General features: G+C 54.8%; 1 protein-coding gene across 3 annotated transcripts; it reads left to right on the top strand.

The window, feature by feature from the left end:
• The first annotated feature begins 2,621 nt into the window (after window positions 1-2,621).
• GDPD2 (glycerophosphodiester phosphodiesterase domain containing 2) lies at window positions 2,622-16,902 on the top strand. Of its 3 annotated transcripts, none has more exons than XM_070760039.1 (16): window positions 2,622-2,708; window positions 5,119-5,253; window positions 6,071-6,174; window positions 6,265-6,358; window positions 7,237-7,296; window positions 7,523-7,621; window positions 8,611-8,704; window positions 9,778-9,923; window positions 10,662-10,744; window positions 11,043-11,193; window positions 11,988-12,203; window positions 12,600-12,751; window positions 13,600-13,747; window positions 13,893-13,975; window positions 14,570-14,598; window positions 16,496-16,902. In XM_070760039.1, exons 2-16 carry the CDS (start codon window positions 5,152-5,154, stop codon window positions 16,546-16,548), a joined length of 1,614 nt encoding a protein of 537 aa, XP_070616140.1. In that variant the 5' UTR covers window positions 2,622-2,708; window positions 5,119-5,151; the 3' UTR covers window positions 16,549-16,902. The 3 variants fall into 3 exon arrangements, with proteins under 3 accessions (XP_070616140.1, XP_070616138.1, XP_070616139.1); XM_070760037.1 differs by lacking the exon at window positions 2,622-2,708 and adding an exon at window positions 3,101-3,501; XM_070760038.1 differs by lacking the exon at window positions 2,622-2,708 and adding an exon at window positions 3,385-3,840.
• The last annotated feature ends 928 nt before the right edge of the window (window positions 16,903-17,830 follow it).

Here is a 17,830-nt window from a genome sequence, read left to right on the forward strand (position 1 = left end):
CTGCCTGGAGGTGCTTAGATCCGTCCGGCATGCAGAGGACCAAGCCCTGTGCCAGGCCTGGAAACTCGGGGTGGACCCTCTGCCCCCCACCAGCTCAGCCCCAGCCGTCCGTGGAGTTTCTCTCCAACGTGATTCAGGCCCCCACTCCGGTTGCTCTCGGGGGGGGGTCCATGCAATGGAAAAGGAGGGGAGGGTTTCTCACTCATGCAATAGAGGCCCCACCCTTGCTGACCCGGCACCCCCTCCCCAGCAGATGCCTCCGCAACTGTCCCTGCGGGAATGAGGTGAATTTAATTAATTCAATTTAATGTATTGGACGTCTATGCCACCCAGTCCCCTAGGGCCGTGTTTCCCAACCTTGCTGCCTAATGCTGGCTGGGGAATTCTGGGAGTTGAAGTCCAGATATCTTCACATGGCCAAGGTTAGGAAACACTGCCCTAGGACAGGGGTAGGCCACGTGGGCCCTTCTATGACTTGTGGACTTCAACTCCCAGAATTCCTGAGCTGGTCAAGCTAGCTCAGGAATTCTGGGAGTTGAAGTCAACAAGTCACAGAAGAGCCCAGTTGACTTATCCCGGCCCTAGGACTCCGGGCAGCTTACAACAATAAAAACAATACAATGCTACCATAATTAAAAAAAGAAGTCGAACAACAACAATAAGACCCCCAGGTGGGACGCGGTGGGTGCCCCCCCCCCCCCCGCAGCTAAATACATTGGTCCAGTGATTCCACCTTCCCAACTGCCCCTTGTGGGAGGGAGATGCCGGGACCAGAGAGGGCAGAGAGGGGGACGCCTGGAAGTAGGGGGGGACTACACCCCCTCCCTCTCAACCTTCCTCTTCAAGGCAGCATCATTGGTTTTAAAGTCCATGTTAGAGATTAAGTGTTCTTTGGTGCCCCCTGCTGGCCTCTGGAAGCAAAGATGTCATTGCCTTATAAAACCCAGAACAGGCGAAGATATGAAATTATTATTATTATTATTTATTAGATTTGTATGCCACCCCTCGCCGAAAACCCGGAGCGGCTCACAACATGCAATATAAGAGTACAAATCCAATATTAAAAACAGTATTTAAAACCCTTATAATAAAAAACAATCATACAACCCACATAAACCATACATAAATCATAATAGCATAATTCCCCCAAACCTGGTGACATAGGTGGATTTTGGAAGCCAAAAATGCTGGCAGAGGGGGCGTGGTGGGGTCCAGGAAGGGGGCCTTCTCTGGCCTTGCTGCTCCTGCCCTCCGGAATCTCCCCCCCCCCACCGAATGTGAAATCATCCCAACCATCCAATTGCTTTGGAGCCCCAATGGGGGAACAGCACAACGGAGGGGGCTGATTGAGTAAGAACTGATCCCACCTCCCCCTTCCCACTTAGCTCTGGCTTATCTGGAGGGGGTTATGGCAGGGGTGGGGGCACTGGTGAAATCCATTTTTCTGTGGGTGTGGCTTGGTGGGCATGGCAGGGAAAGGAAATGACCAGGGATGTTGTCTTAAATCTGTGGCTTGTTTTCAACTTTTGGCCCCTGGATCCAAAAATAACCAGTTTTTGTCTATCAACTTATTAAGCTACGGGATACCCTCAAAAGTCATACAAATTGTGCATATAAAGGAAAAACATACCAAATATATCATTTACAAGGAATAGTTTTATTCATGCAAAGGCTGTAATAGTTACTGCAAGTTAATTTGTGTTCAAACAAATACTGTAGTTGTTTTTTATCAAACGATAATTTGATAATCTTTGGAGGGGCGGCATACAAATCTAATAAATTGAATTGAATTGAATTATACATATTAAGGTAAAATTTTTCACTTGTACCTGTTTCTGGAGTGTTTAATCTGTGGACCTTCTCGCTTGATGCTCCAACCATAGTCAGTCCTCCTATGTGCATCCCATCTCCCTTGAGGCCTCCATGGCCTTCAAATCTGGGTGGACTCGCTCCCCCTGCTCATCACTGAATTGCACCCAGGTTTTCCAGGAAGTGAGCACGAGGGCTATGTAAACAATGCCATTGGATGCTCATTTTGCCTAATTTACTATATTATATATACACTGCTCAAAAAAATAAAGGGAACCATTAAACCACACAATATAACTCCAAGTAAAGCAAAACTTCTGTGAAATCCAACTGTCCAAGTAGGAAGCAACACTGATTGACAATCAATTTCACCTGCTGTTGTGCACATTCAACTTTGTACAGAACAAAGGATTCAAGGAGAATATTTCACTCATTGGGATCTAGGGGGGGTTCTTGGAGGGTCCCCTTTATCTATTTATTTTTTGAGCAGTGTATATATGGTGTAGAGAAGAAAACTTGAGGTAGTAGAAGAAAACTAACTACAGTTTTGAAACCAGACGGCCTAATTAACTATGAAAAAGCTCATAAATTGTGTTGCCAATTGTTCCCCAGTGCACTGCAAACTCCCCATCCCCCCACCTCTGGAACCAGCCACAGGTGGATTTTGCTGGTTCTCCAGACCACTCAGAACCTGCTGGATTCCACCCCTGGGCTGGAGACACACAATGTGCTACAGCTGCATGAAATCCACAGGAGCTGATTTGCACCTGTGCTCAACCAAGTGTGGGGGGAAGCTCCACCCCACAGCCTCCTCCCCAGCCCCCCTCGCTCATACTTGGCCACAGGCTTCCGTAGGGCAACCAGGAGCCTCGGTGGATCTTTCCAAATAGAAAGTTGAGGTAAGTAGCCGAGCCTGTTTCTCCACCCAGCTGTTGGCCTGCTGCCTCCCCAACACAGGGCTGGCAGACGGTCCATTCTTCTGCCTGAGCGGCCCAGAAGAAATTGGGGCTTGACCCCTGAGGGAACAACCGGGCCAGAGGAAACCCCCTGAGGTAGCTTGGCCACCCAGAGACCAAAAGAGAGTGAAGGGAGAAGAGCGAATGGAACAAGAGAAAGGGGAGGAGGGAGCAAAGGGGGGGGGTCGTTTATTTTCCGTGTTTTGGTAACTTCAACTTTTGTAGTTGACTTTTCCATGTGGAGCAAAATTGCACAGCTCCAAAAGAGACGAGGGGGGCGTGGACCAGGGATAGCCTGGTGGGATGTACTTCCTCTGTGGGACACACACACACGCACGCACACCCCAAATAGAGCAGGAGCTGCCCAGCAAGAGCCCCAAGGCCACTGAGCTCTCCCTGCGTGATAGGCAGCTGGAGGGAGATAAAGTAGCTTGATTGTGATCATAGCCCAGCCTTGCAATTACGGCGCCCAAATGCCAGCAGGCTGAACTCCAACTGGAGGAAAGCAGAGGAACAAACACACAAACACACAGAGACACAGAGAGAGAGACACAGTAGAGGCGGCACCCATGCGGGATGCTAAGCCAGGAGGAGCACCGCAGGTGAGAGCGGAGGAGGAGGAGGAGGAGGAGGAGGAAGGAGCCGGGAGCAGCCAAGCAAAAGCGAAAAGCGCAACGCGCAAAGGGAAGCCGACTGCTCGCTCCCGCCCTCCACGAGGACTGGAAGCTTGGCCGAGGTGAGTGACCTGACGGGCTCGGCCAAGGGGTTGCGGGAGCGGGAAGGGGGCGAGCTAAGGGGAACCCAGGCCTCTCTTGCCCCCACTTTCCCGCCATACTCGCCGAGGCGAGCCGGCAGCTGTCGGGATCCGCTTGGAAAGTTTCGCCCGCGCGCGGCTCCTCCCTCGAGCTCCGCGTGAGAAAATCGGGAGTTTGCTCACGTCCCCAAAGCCCGGGGTTACGCCAAGCGGAGCCTCCATCCCGGACCGGGACCGGGGAGGGAAGAGCAGCCTGCTTACCCTGCAGCCGACGAGCCGACTCTGGCCGGATCCCCGCTGGTTCCTCTCCGCGGCGGGAAGGTAAAGTTGGAAAGTTCGGGGGAAACTTTTCCAAAGGGCCCAAGAAAGTCGGCTGCCTGGCGCATCTCCAGAGGAAGCGACGCTTTGTTCGCCCGGGCTGCAGGCCCCCATCTCGTGCCCCCCCGGGCCAAACTGCGCGGGGGGCCGAGTCTGGGGGGGGGGGAAGGAGAGCCAGGGCCGTCTGACCCCCCCCCCCCAATTTTGTGAAAAGTCCCGGCATTGCTGGACTCTCGTTTGGCACCGAGGCGGCGGCGGCTTTGGAGTTGCAGGACCAAATTCTGCCCCCTCCCGGCCCCCACTTCTCTGTCCTTGTGCACCAAGGCCGGACGCCTCGGGGGTCGCCATGGCAACCCTTCCCCGGGACTAAAGGGCCGGGCGAGGCGGGAGGGCCCCCGCAAAGGCTTTTGTGGGCCGGTCCTTGAAGGGCTCCTTCCGTGGGAAGAACGCGGCTTCTGCGCCCCCCCCCCCCGGCCCCCTTCTGACCCACTTCTTGGCACAGGCAGCACCTGCGAGGCTGGAGAGGTTGGGGGCGCTTTGCAGGCAAGGAGTAAGGGGGCGGTGGGGGCTTCCTCACTGCTGAGCTCGGCTCCTCTGCCAAGAATCCTGGCAAGAGCCTGGCACTCCCATCCACCCCCCCCCTTGCCAATTGCCCCCCTGCCAGGCCCATCTGCTTCTGCAAGAAGAGGAGGCAGACGCCTGCAGAGCGGACGGGGGAAAGAACCCGTGGGGCTAACTTGCCCCCAGAGTTGGTCTGCGCAGAACTCCAGACTTTGCTTTGCCACATGAGATGCAGGGGATTAAAGGGAGCATGTTTAGGGCAGAGCGGGAAGGCCCCTCCCTGCCCCCCTCTCCTCCAGGGGCAGGGGGAGGGGGGTGCCCAGCCTTCCCTTGCGGACACAGGAGAGGCCGGGCTCCCTCGCCAAAGGCTGCCCCCCCCCCCCCGATTCCCAGCGGGAGGTTTCTCCCTGAGAAGATGGCGGGTGCAACAGCTCCCAAAGTGCCTCCGTGCATTGCGGACTTGCCCCAACCTGCAGCTGTGGGGTGGGGTGGGGCAGCCGGGCAGGGCTCACCTGGCCAGGTTGCACAGGTTTCCGTGGGATCGGCCTCCTCTGGAATCTGCAGGATGAGTCTGGGGATGTTGAGGACCTTGTCCCTGCAATTGTGGGTGGGTGGGTGGGAGGGAGGGAAAGGGCCAGGGGGCAACCAGGCGTGGAGTCTCCTTCCCCTCCTGCCGGTCTCCCCGCAAGACCCCCGAGCTTTGCCCGCTTTGCCTTGCAGGGGGGGCTGCCCCTCCCCAAGACGTGAGCGGCCATGGCCAAGAAGAACGGGGGCTGCCCAGGCCTCTGCACCACCTGCCTGCTGGGCCTCTTTGGCTGCCACTGGACCCACAAGAAGGGCCTGAAGACAAGCAAGGTGTGTGTGTGTGTGTTTGTGTGTGTGATCACGGGGGGGGGGCTGTGCCATGACACCCCCCTCGCTCTACCGAGTCCCTAGAGCAGTGATGGTGACCCTTTTTTTTCCTCGGGTGCTGAAAGAGTGTGTACATGCATGAGGGCCCACACCCATAATTCAATGCCTGGGGAGTGCGAAAACAGCTTCCCCTGCGCCCCCCCCCCCCGAGGCCCTCTCGAGGCCAAAAATGGCCTGTTTCTCAACTTCTGGTTGGCCCAGTAGGCTCGTGTTTCACCCTCCCCAGGCTCCAAAGGCTTCCCTGGAGCTGGAGGAGGGTAAAAACGCCCTCCCCATCCCCACAGAGGCTCTCGGGAAGCCAGAAACGCCCTCCAGAGCCTCTGTGTGAGCCAAAAATCAGCTGGCCGGCACAGACATGAACACTGGAGCTGATCTAGGGCAACGGTTTGCGTGCCAGCAAAAATGGCCCCGTGTGCCATCTGTGACACCCATGCCATCGGTTTGCCATCACTGCCCTAGAGGAACGGCAGGAGGCTCACGCCGTGTCCCTGGCCCTTCTGGGGGTGGCTGCAGAGTGCAGGGCCTGCCGGTGTTTTTGGGGTCCCCCAAATATCCCTGTGAACTGCATGGAAAGCACTGAAGGGCTGAGGGTGCCTCCCTCTTGGGCTGGCTCCTTCTCTGCCCCCTCTGCAGCCTGGGGGGGGGAGAAGCAGCCATGGGGGGCTGGCTGAGAGGATTCGGCTCCTCCACCAGAATCTTCTTTTGGGGGGGTCCCAGGCTTGCAATGTCCACTGAGCCCCCTCCTCTTCTCCATCCACAGTGTGACTTGGCCTGGTTCTTCCTGCTTTTCTGCATCGGCCTCCTCGCCCTGACCTGGCTCTACGTGGCCCTGGTGACCCTCAACGATTTCCACAACTTGAACGAGTGAGTAGAAGGACCCCCCCTCCCTGAGCCCCCCCCTCAACACGACCCTTGGGTGAGTTTTCTCTGCCCTCCCGCCGTCTCCCTACACAGGTTCATCTTCCAGAAGACGGGATGGTGGCTGGACTGGTCAGTGGTCATGCTCTCTGTGACAGCCACCCTGGTCACCTACTCCTCTCTGCTGCTGGTAGGCCATCCCCACCCCTCATTTTCCTCCCAGGGCCCCCTCCCTTCCTGGGCCAACTTTGCCGTTGTTAGGGCAGTGATGGTGAAACTTTTTTTCCTTGGATACCGAAAGACAGTGGGTGGGCACTATCACACCTGCCCACACCCACAATTCAATGCCTGGGGAGGGGTAAACACACCTTCCCCCACCCCCTGGAGGCCACAAACAGCCTGTTTCCCAACTTCTGGTGGGCCCTTTATAATTATAATTTATAATTGGCTAGAGGAAAGAAAGGACAAAACAAAAGTTATATAGGAAGATAATCTAAGAAATAATAAAACTCAAAGATAAACATGTAAATATGTAAAAATGCAAAGCAGTATATTAACAAAATAAATAAGGAAAAAAATGGAAAATTCTCCGATTGAAATTCTGAATGAGCAGGGAATGTAAAATTTCCCAAATTTATGGGGGTGGGGGATGGAGGGGGTGTTGCTTTTGTTTGTCATTGTTGTTTGTGTATGTATAAAAAATAAGAAGAAGGAAAAATAAGGAAAAAGTGACCAGCCCAATGGAGCAGCAGTTCACTCGGGAGACTGGGCGACTACGTTTCTCCAGTTCCAATGGGACCAGGATGCTCGGGGAGTCCAGTAGGCAGACAAGGAAAGGGATGGTCATTTTGTAAGTCAGGTCCACAGGTGTCTCCTTTTCTTGGTGCATGGCCATCTTCACCCACCTTGACGGGACAACTGACCCCTCCAGAAGGGTGAGATTGGCACAACCTCCGCCCCAGTTCAGGCTCTCTCCAGGTGAGGTCCTTCCCTCCGGTCCTCCTAGAGGTCTTCTTGACCCCCAGCAGCTCTGTGGACATTCCGGTTTCCCTTCCTCTTCCCCCCCAGATTTTGGCCCTCTGCCTCCAGCTGTGCCATCAGCCCCTGAGGCTGCACTGGCTCCACAAGGTGAGACCTGCGTGCCCCCTTCCCTTCCCTTGGGCAGAATCCATGGGGCTTTGGGTGGGGGGCTTCTGAGGCCGCCCTGGGATGCCCTCCGCTTGGTCCTCCCTCACCAGCACAGGCCAGCAGACCTTCTTGTTCCCACCGAGGTCCTTGTCTCCTTCGCGCACAGGCGGGGGCTCTTGAGGGGGGTCTTCCTGGGCCTTGAAGGGGCCTCCTCTCTCTCTTCCAGGGCTTTCTGGTCCTGACTCTGCTGATAGCAGTGGCTGCTTTTGTGGGGCTGGAAATGGAGTGGTCGGAGCAGTGGGAGAGTGCCCACATTGGCCTCCAGGTAAGGGCCCAAGGGAAGCCCGGGGCTGCCCTCCCCTGCTTTGAGCCAAGGCCCAGGCAGCTCCTCTGCTCTCTGTGCCCCCTTGGTTAGGGGACCGGAGGCCAAAGCACAGGGAGAGCGGTTGCAGGAACAGGCTTAAGGGAAAGGACTGAGAGAGACAGGAGAAACGTCTTCCAGTATTTGAGCCGTTGCCAGCCCAGAAGAGGGAGTGAAGCTTTTCTCTGAAGCACCAAAAGGCAGTGCAAGAAGCAATGGGTGGAAACTAATCAAGGAGAGAAGCAACCGGGAATTAAGGAGAAAAGTCTTCATTAACCGGTGGAACAACTTGCCTCCAGAAATTGAAAGTTCCTAAAAGAGACTGGACAGCCATTGGTCTGCAATGGCCTAGGTCACAGGGCAAAATTGGCTCTTCTGTGACATGTGGACTTCAACTCCCAGAATTCCTGAGCTAGCACAATGGGCTCAGGGATTCTGGGAGATGAAGTCCACAAGTCATAGAAGAGCCCCATTTGCCTATCCCTGGCCCACGGTCGTCTGCTTGAGCAGGGGTTGGACTAGAAGACCTCCAAGGTCCCTTCCAGTTCTATGATTCTCTTCCTGTCCCACCAGCTGGTTGAGGTGCAGCCGGTGCCTTAGCGTCTCCTACGTTGGGGCCCCAGAGGATGGAGGCTGGGCAGCCATCAGGTGGGCCCGCCTGTGCTCTGGATGGGCAGCCTCTGGGGCCAATGGGCAGAGCTTTGGCCCCATGGAATTGGCAGGCTGGGTGCCACTCAGCAGGGAAGATCCTCCGAGACAGACAGGCCCTGCCAGGGGATCATAAATCTTTGCCTGAGGACCAGACAGGCCAGGAAGTGGGGGGGGTGGCTTCTGGTGGCTGGAGAGAGAATTCCAGAGGGATGTCGTGGCTGCTCTTTCGGGGAGTGGGGCCTTTGGGGAGCCAACTGGGGCTCCCTTGCAAAGGCCAACTGCCTTCTGTCGTGTTCTGCCAGGCAACCGGCCCCTTCCTGCACATTGGAGCCGTGGTGGGATTGACCATGCTTGCCTGGCCAGTGGCCGCCTGCTTCTACCGCATCTCCAACGCAGGTACTGAGGGTTGGGGGGGGCAGGGGGGATTGTTCCTTACGAAAGCCCGGTTGGGGCTCAGCCCTCGGGCGCCTGTTCCAAGGTGAACATGGGTGTCCGAACCCTCACACACAGGCACAGCCGCTCCCTCAGCTCTTCAATGGGTGCCTGGAAGTTGGGGGGCTCGGATGGAGGGTCCCCAAGTGCTGGTGGAGGTTTTTCCTTCAACTGTCGGGACGGCCGTGAAGGAGACGGCAGATTCCAGCCAGATGGGAGGGAAACCTTCCTGACCACAAGAGCAGAAGGCCCGGGGCGAAATTTGGGGAGGAGGGGGGGGCTGCCCTCGGCTGCAGGGAATCGGTCAGGATCTGGGTGGCCTTCTCTTGGGGATGCCCTCATTTGGAATCCTGTACTTTGAAATCCTATACAGTGGTACCTCTAGTTACGAACTTAATTCGTTCCGTGACCAGGTTCTTAAGTAGAAAAGTTTGTAAGAAGAAGCAATTTTTCCCATAGGAATCAATGTAAAAGCAAATAATGTGTGCGATTGGGGAAACCACAGGGAGAGTGGAGGCCCTGTTTCCTCCCAGAAGATTTCTAGAGAGGCCCCACGGAGGCTTCTCTCCATCTTTTCTGGCCCTGTTTCCTCCCAGGAGATTCCTAGAGAGGCCCCACGGAGGCTTCTCCCCGCCTTTTCTGGCCCTGTTTCCTCCCAGGAGATTCCCAGAGAGGCCCCACGGAGGCTTCTCCCTGACTTTTCCGGTTACAGTTTTGGAGTCTCAGGTTTGTAAGTGGAAAATGGTTCTTGAGAAGAGGCAAAAAGATCTTGAACACCCGGTTCTTATCTAGAAAAGTTCTTAAGTACAGACGTTTGTAGGTAGAGGTGCCACTGTTCTTCAACTCAAGGCCTTCCGCGTGTCCTACCACACAAGGGATCCGGGCAGAAGGAAGATTCCTGGGATCAATGGAGAGATGAAGACCCGTCAACGCTCATTGTTGGCAGATGGCTGATCTGGGCCTCCAGTAGCCGCCTTCAAGGGGACCGCCGGGCCCCATTGACTGCTTTGGGCCCCCTCCCCTTTGTTTTCCTCCAGCACTCCGGGGGCTCCTCCTGGCCTTGTATCTGGGCGCAATGCTGGCTTTATACCTGGCCCCCCTGGGCATCGACTCCCCCTGCTTCCTGGAGCAGAGCCAGCTCCCTCCCAAACCGGCCCTCTTTGGGCACCGGGGGGCTCCCATGGTAAGTCCCGGCCCCTCCGGCCCACCCTGGCCCTGGAAGGAGGGAGACCCCACAGAAGCCCCTCCAGGAGCTGGAATATCGGGGGGGGCTTCTCCCGATCCCTCCGGAGAATTGGCCAATGCTGAGCCTGAACCAGAGTGGAGCCCCAGTGGAAGAAGAGGGTCACCTTCCTGGATGAGTTCTCCCCCCCCTGCTCCCCCCCAGTACAGACACTGGGGTCATGGACAGGGACACATCTGGAACAGCTGGGGAAGAGACCAGGAGACGGTTCCCGTTTCTTCTGATTTTGGGGGGAGTGGGAACTGTCTTCCTCTCTCTGTCCACGATCCCAACGCCTGTACTGGGGGGAGTTGAAGCCCAGCACATCTGGAGCGCACCGGGTGGGGGCTGCTCTTTGGAGGTCTCCCGTCTGGTTCAAGGCCGGTGCCTCCTTAAAGCAGCTGCAGCTTCTCCACGTTGACTTTCCAGCTGTGCTGGGACTTCCCTGCCTTTCCCTCTTGGATTAAATGGCACGGGGTCTCCTGCCTGTGCAGGGGGCTGGACTTGAGGACCTCCAAGGCCCCTTCCAACTCGGGAAGACATGAGGAAGAAGATGCCTTTTCCCCTAAGACCTGTCAGAACTGCTCCGTCTGCAATTGTGTGGAGAGCTGGACAGTGGGCTCCACGGGCTCTGGCAGGGGTCTCGAGGGGGGATCCCAACCCCTCCCCCCACTTCACCTTCATTCCCCCTCCCCCCAGCTGGCGCCAGAGAACACCCTGATGTCCTTCCAGAAGGCCATCAACTGTGGCCTCAGTGTCTTAGAAACGGACGTCCGGGTGAGGTAAGAGACGGCGGAGGAAGATTTTGGCAGGGTGGGAATTCAGGAGGCCCCAGTCCAGGTGCTCCCCCCATTCGCCATTCCACAAGATTGATTGATTGATTGATTGATTCCACTTCTATGCTGCCCAACCCCAAAGGACTCAGGGTGGCTTACAACAATAATAAAAATACAATATAAATAGATAGAACGCAATAAAAAAGAAGTCAAACAATATCTAAAACTAAAACATTTCAGAAACTAAAACCCCATAAAAGTTGCTAAAAAGGATCCAGGCCTTTCCTCCTTTTTGTCTCCCCAGTGCTGATGGGGTCCCTTTCCTCATGCATGATGAGACCCTCTTACGGACCACAAACGTCCAGGAGGTCTTCCCTGCCCGAGCCCACGCCAAGGCCACCACCTTCAACTGGACACAGCTGCAGCAGCTGGATGCTGGCAGCTGGTTTTTACAGGTGAGAGCGGCATGCGATTCCCCTGATCCAAGCGAGGTTTTATTAGAGTTGGGTTGGGTTGAACATCTGGCTCACTCATCTGGATTCGGTTAATTTGGGGGGGCTTGAACCCCCTTGGATTCTGCAGAGAATCCCTGTGAGGGAACATCTGGGTCCGAAAGCAGATGGAGCAGGGCCTGGGTTGTACAAGCGGAGGTTCCTGGCACCTGCACAAATGCAAGCAGCCCCCCATGAAGGGCCTTAACTCCTGAACTGTCACTTCTGGAGACCTCGCCTACAAAAAGAGAGGGATGAAATTGAACGGGTCCAAAGACGGGCGACAAAAATGGTGGAAGGTCTTAAGCATCAAACTTATCAGGAAAGACTTCATGGACTCCATCTGTCTAGTCTGGAGGACAGAAGGAAAAGGGGGGACATGATTGAAACATTTAAATAATATTAAAGGGCTAAATAAGGTTCAGGAGGGAAGTGTTTTTAATAGGAAAGTGAACGCAAGGACAAGGGGGCACAATCTGAGGTTAGTTGGGGGAAGGATCAGAAGCAACGTGAGAAAATATTTTGACTGAAAGAGGAGTAGATGTTTGGAACAAACTTCCATCAGACGTGGTTGGTCAATCCACAGGAACTGAATGCCTGGGATAAACATTGATCCATCCTAAGATAAAATACAGGAAATAGTATAAAGCTGGACTGGCGTGGAGAGTCCAGCAGCCCCTCCAATCCCACTCTGTGATTTGACCTGGTTTGTCCTCCGGCCGCTGGGCTCACCTCTGGACTCCCTTTTCCTCTGCCAGAAGCCCCCCTTCCCCACAGCCCGGAGTCTGTCGGGGGAAGAGAGGGCCCAGGCCCGGGTGCAGCGCGTTCTGTCCCTGGAGGAGCTGCTGGCCGAGGCCAAGAGGCACCAGGTGTCCGTCCTGTTTGATCTGATGCCCCTGGAAGACCCCCACTACGAGCGCCTGGTCAACCTCACAGTGGAGACCATCCTCAAATCGGGCATCGGCCAAGAGCTGGTGAGTTTTCCCTGGCCGCAGGGGAGGGCCTTCTCTGTGGCTGCCCCGGCTCTATGGAATCAACTCCCCCCCCCGATGTCTGTACTTCTCCCACCCTACTGGCCTTCTGTAAGGCCACGAAGACCTGGCTTGGCTGGCAGGCCTGAGGGCTATGAATTAACGACTATCATGGCCAAATGATATGAATGGTATGTTGTTGTGATTGTTCTATAATGGGTTTTAATGAAGGTTTTATTGCTTAGATTTTATATTTGACTTCCCTTTTATTGGAGCCTGGTCTGCCTGCCTTAGTCCGGAGTTATCTCCACTGCTGGGGTCACTGAGGTCCTAGAACTGGAGATGCCCCTTACACGCAGTGAGTAGGCCCTGCTACACCGAGTCTTCTGCCCAACCCAGATCCTATGGCTGCCTAATGATTTTCGGGAGGAGGTGAGACAGGGGGCACCCAGGTTCCAGCACATCTACGGCCCCGAAAGTTTGGACAACAAGACGAGAAGGTTCCCGCGAGTCAACCTGGCTTACCAAAAGCTCAGCAGCACAGAAATCAGGTTAGAGCTGGGAGGGGGGGCTCTTTCCTGGTCAGGGTGGGGCCCATCCCGGCCACATTCGAGGAAGTGGGGGATACACCACTGTGTCTTTCAATCCCAGGTCCCCTTTTATAATGGCAGATAGTTGGGCAATGGAAAGTAGGGGCCTCTGAAGCTCCCCCTCCCCAAAAAATGACAGGGCTCAAGCAGAGCAGGGGGCTCAACATAGCTTCCCTCCACCCCACCCTCAATAACTACCGTATTTTCCAGAGCATAAGACGCACCTTAGTTTTTGCGGAGGCAAATAGGGAAAAGAACCTGATTTCCAGGTGTTCATCTTTCTACTGTCCTTAGCCAGCACATTATTTTATCCCCTGGTTGGTTGGGGCTTTAAAAACATCTTTATTCAGGCAGAGTAACAATGAAAGAGCTTGCAAGCCAGTAAGAGCTGGGAACATTGTTAAGAAACATTCGGAACAAGTAGAGCAATGGGAAAAATAACCCTGCAAAGACTTAGGATTTGGAAAACATTCTTTGCAGAGAGAAACAACGAAAGAGCCTGCAAGTTAAGAGCTGGGGAGATTGTTAGCAGGTAGTTGGGCTGGGGGGAAAAGCTAAATTCGGGGTAGAAGACGCACCCAAATTACCAGCCTCTTTTAGGGAGGAAAAGAGTGCGTCTTGTACTCTGAAAACTACGGTAGCCAAAGCTGCAAAGCAACTGAGCAAAGACTTGTGTCGTCTTCAGGTCCTTGTTGCTTCGACCGCCCAAAGGCTGGGATGTGGCTGCAGCTTTCCTCAAAGCCCTTCCGTGCCAATGGTGCTATTATGGGTTGCTATTGACCCCCGCTTTATTGCCCCCCCTTCTGCAGGGAATACCACCGTAACAATGTGTCGGTCAACCTGTTTGTGATCAATGCTCCGTGGCTCTTCTCCGTCTTGTGGTGTGCTGGGACCACTTCGGTGACCACCAATGCCTGCCAGGTGCTACAGAAGATGAAGCACCCCCTCTGGCTACTGGTAAGACCCCTGGGGGGCGAGGGGGGGCTACGACGATGTCTGCTGCAGCCCACGCTGACTCCCTGGGAGAAAGGGCTCAGCCAGCAGCCGCCCACCCGCTTCCAGTGAGCAGCCCACCCTGATCTCCCGTCCATCTTCCTCCCAGCCGCCGGCCACCTATCAAATGATCTGGATTGTGACCGATTGCGTCTCCTTCCTGCTGGTTCTCTCGGCTTTCCTGCTGCTGAAGTGAGTACCACGTGGGCAGAGGTCATCATAAGGGGCCTTTCCCCAGCTTGCAAGCTCGGGAGAGTTGAGTCTTCTCCAGGAGGGCTATGGCTGCTTCCATCATCCCCTTTGTGGAGATTTGCCAATGCGCCCTTGGGGACCACCCAGCCTCCCTACTAGAGGTTGGGAGAAGCACCTAGTGAAACCCTCCTCGGGGACAGACTGCACTGTCTCAGCCTGGACAGTTTAAGACCTGTGAACTCCAACTCCCAGAATCCCCGGAGCTGAAGTTCTAGGTCCATAGTTCGGGTCCCAGAGTTGAAGGTCATGCATCTTAGTGGCCAAAGTTGGGAACAGGTGAGTTCTGCAGGACTGGAGTTTCTCGGATGGGTCTTTTTGTGGCGGTTTCGAGAGAAGTGGTGTTGTGCACTTGGTGGAGCCCCACATGACCTGGTCCAGCTGTGCCAAAGCATCAGAAAAGCCCTGGTTTGTTTGATTTCTATGCCGCCCTTCTCGAGGCCACTCAGCTGTCCATCCAGGTGCCGTGGGACCTCTCGAGCGGAGGGCTTAACTCGACAGAGTTCTGACATGACCCCCCCCCCCCCTTCTTTGCAGGAGACGGTCTCGGAAAAAGGACTCCAGAGGTAAAGCTGGCATTTGGGGATAACTGGGTATTTCTACTCTGTGGTATAGAAACAACATTTATTATTTATTTATTGTATTTCTGTGCAAAAATGCCACTTTGGCACAGAGCAGCTGCACAGGGGATGGGCTCCCACAGGTACGGTCAGGTACGCAGAACCAGTAGAAAAAGTTTGATTTTTTTCCCCTTTTTTTCCGCTCTGGGCTCTGGGCATGTTTTTCTATTGCAGTAAATGAGGTTGAATGTGTGTGATTTTAGAAGAGCTGTGCGTGCATGTGTACATACACATATACTTTATATAGGAGATAATGTACACTGCTCAAAAAAATAAAGGGAACCCTCAACTCATCCTATACCTGAATATTTACTTAGAGTTATATTCTGTTGTTGAAGTGTTCCCTTTTTTTTTTTGAGCAGTATAGTAGATAAGAGATATTTTTGTGTGCCTGTGTGTAATATGTATGTACACATATGGCATATATATATAGAATTAACAAGTACATTTTGGATGTTCATTCATAGTAAACACAGGGAAATTGTCTCTCTTTGAGGCAAGAAGAGGCCAGGCACCCTAACCCTTGATGTGAGTGACCTCAAGTTGGCCACCTTTAAGCCAGTCACATGACCTTTAAGCCAGCCCCTGGTCACATGGTTGTCAAGCCACTCCCAACTGATCACAGGGCTGGCAAGCCACACCCACAAAATAAGCCACACCCAGAGTGTAGTAGTAAAAACACCTGCAGCTTTTCACTGGGACCAAGGAAGTGGACGTCAGCAAGGGCCTCACTGGCTTTGGGAGGAGACCAGAAATTTTGGGAGGGCAGCGCATGACTTGGCATCCAACATTCTGGTCTCCATGAGCAGCTCCAAGTGAGGCTCCTTGTCCCTTGAAGGAACAGGCCTTGCCCTAAATGGGGCTTTATCTCTACGGCCCCACCCAGGAATGACATTTCGATTTTTTTCCCTACCAGTTCTGTGGGGGTGATGAGGGGGGAGGATACTGAAGAACCTAAGAACCTCAGAAGAGCCCTGCTGAGTCGGGCCAAAGCCCATAGAGTCCAGCATTCTGTGTCCCACAGTGGCCCCCCAACTGTCCATGGGGATCTTGAGCAGAAAGAGAAGGCAAGACCCTCTCTTTCTCTTGACCCCCAACAAGTGGGACCCAAGGGAACCCTGCCTGCCTCAACCCACATAGAGGCGGCACTTGGACATCCAGAGAGAGAGAAGGAAGGAAGGAAGGAAGGAGAAAAAGAAAGAAAGAGAGAGAACCTAAGAAGAGTCCTGCTGAATGGGGCCAAAGCCCATAGAGTCCAGCATTCTGTGTCCCACAGTCCCCCCCCCCAATTGTCCTTGGGGATCTTGAGCAGAAGAAGGCAAAACCCTCCCTTTCCCTGGACCCCCAACAAATGGGACCCCAGGGAACCCTGCCTGTCTCAACCAACATAAAGGCGGCACTTGGACCTCCCTTTCAATCACCACCTATGATCCACTTGGCATCCCTGAATCTGTCTCATCCTGCCTTGAAGCTCTCCAGGCTGACCGCTGTCACGACCTCTTCTGCAAGGGAATCCCATCAACCACGGACCCTCTGGGTGGAGAAATATTTCCCTTTATTTGTCCTCACTTTCTCACCTGTGAGCTTGAGGGAGGGTCCCCATGTCCTAGTATTGGGTGATATAGAAAAGGGTTTTTCTCGCTGCAAACTCCCCATTCTGGGCCACCCAGAGGTGGCATTTGGCAGCTCTCTGTCCTACTCAAAACATCCGCTACCGGTTCTCCAGAACCTGCCAGATTTCCCCCCTGGCCCCATCTCTGCTGAGCCCCCCCCCCCAACCAGCTGAGTGGAATCCAGGGAGAGCCCCTCACAGCCACCCCCCCCCTCCTCCTCCTGCCTGCAGATTCCAGCTCTGACGTGCTCCTGACGAAGATCCACAGCCTCTTGTCCGAGTGAGGCCGGAGGAGGCGTCCAGACAAGCCGGGCTCTGTCCTCCCCCCCCCCCCCCCCCGCTGCTGTTTTTGGCAGGCCTCTCCCCTCTCAGATGCTTCTCTGGGAACAGCCTGTCCCGGGCGTTTGCTGGCAGCGGCTGCTGGGATCCGTTTCAGGCCCTGCACTGCCCAGCCCTCCAGAGGGGCAGCCTGGACGCTGCGCTTCTTCTTGGAGACCCTTCCCAGACCCTGGAATGGCTGCGAGAGCCACAGGACAGAATTGGGGGGATCTGCTCTCTCGCCTGCGGGGCCACGCTTTCTTCTCGGAGGGGGCCCTCTCGAAGGGGGCCCAATAAAGCTGTTTGTAGGGGCTGGAAAACCTGGAGTTGCTGTGAATTCATTCCTCTGTCTGGGGGGCAAAGAAAGCAGGGGGGGGACGCTTTTTCAAAGCACAGGTGTCTCAGTGCCCCACCTCTAGCAGCTTCCTGCCACAGGAAGTCGCAGGGGGGAGAAAGCACGGCAACCTCACCTGAGCCAGGGGTCTGGGCACAAACAGCTGTGCTCCTCCCCATGTGGAAGTGTGCCCGATGGCAGGTCCAATCCCTGGGAGGTTTTTTCAGGAACAACAGTCCACAGCAGAGCAGACAAAACAACAGCAGGCAACTGCCACAGGTTGGGTCTCTTAGGAACAAACTAAGGATTCACTTTTTTTAAAAGCCGTGTTTTGCTTCAAACGGTGATGATGTCACAAGAGGTCAGTTTGTATTGATTTAGACATGGACTGGGCCCAAGGCTTTACAGAAAGTGCTTGGGGGAACTCTAGTTGGGACGGTCCCCCCCAGGACAGGGGGTCTCCTTAGTCCGAGAAGGCACCTTTGTTTCAGACACATTTAGCAGCACCGCATTCAGCAGGTATCAGCCAATCTCTCAAGGAGTCAGTTGGGGAACGTTCACTAAAGGAGCAAGTCCTCATGAGCATAATCAAGGAGCTGAAAGTGAGGAGGGGGATCCGCTTCACTTGGGCCAGGCGGCAATCGAGACCCCAGGCTGCCCTTTGCTGCCCAGCTGCGTAAGGTTCCAGCAGACCCTGCCCACTCAATCCCTGCCCACGTTCATTGCCCATCACCCAACACCTGGATCCGAGCGCACGTGTGCCGGGTGGAATTCAAGATTTCCCCCTACTGTCGGGAGAAAGAGGTTTTTCGATTCCCAGCCCACTCGGGGGGCAGCCAGAGGTGGCATTGGCCGGTCTCTCCAAATTTCCACTACCGCTTCTCTAGAACCTGCTGGATTCCACCCCAGATGTG

Source organism: Erythrolamprus reginae, chromosome 8, assembly GCF_031021105.1.
Source record: "Erythrolamprus reginae isolate rEryReg1 chromosome 8, rEryReg1.hap1, whole genome shotgun sequence".
Taxonomy (NCBI): domain Eukaryota; kingdom Metazoa; phylum Chordata; class Lepidosauria; order Squamata; family Dipsadidae; genus Erythrolamprus; species Erythrolamprus reginae.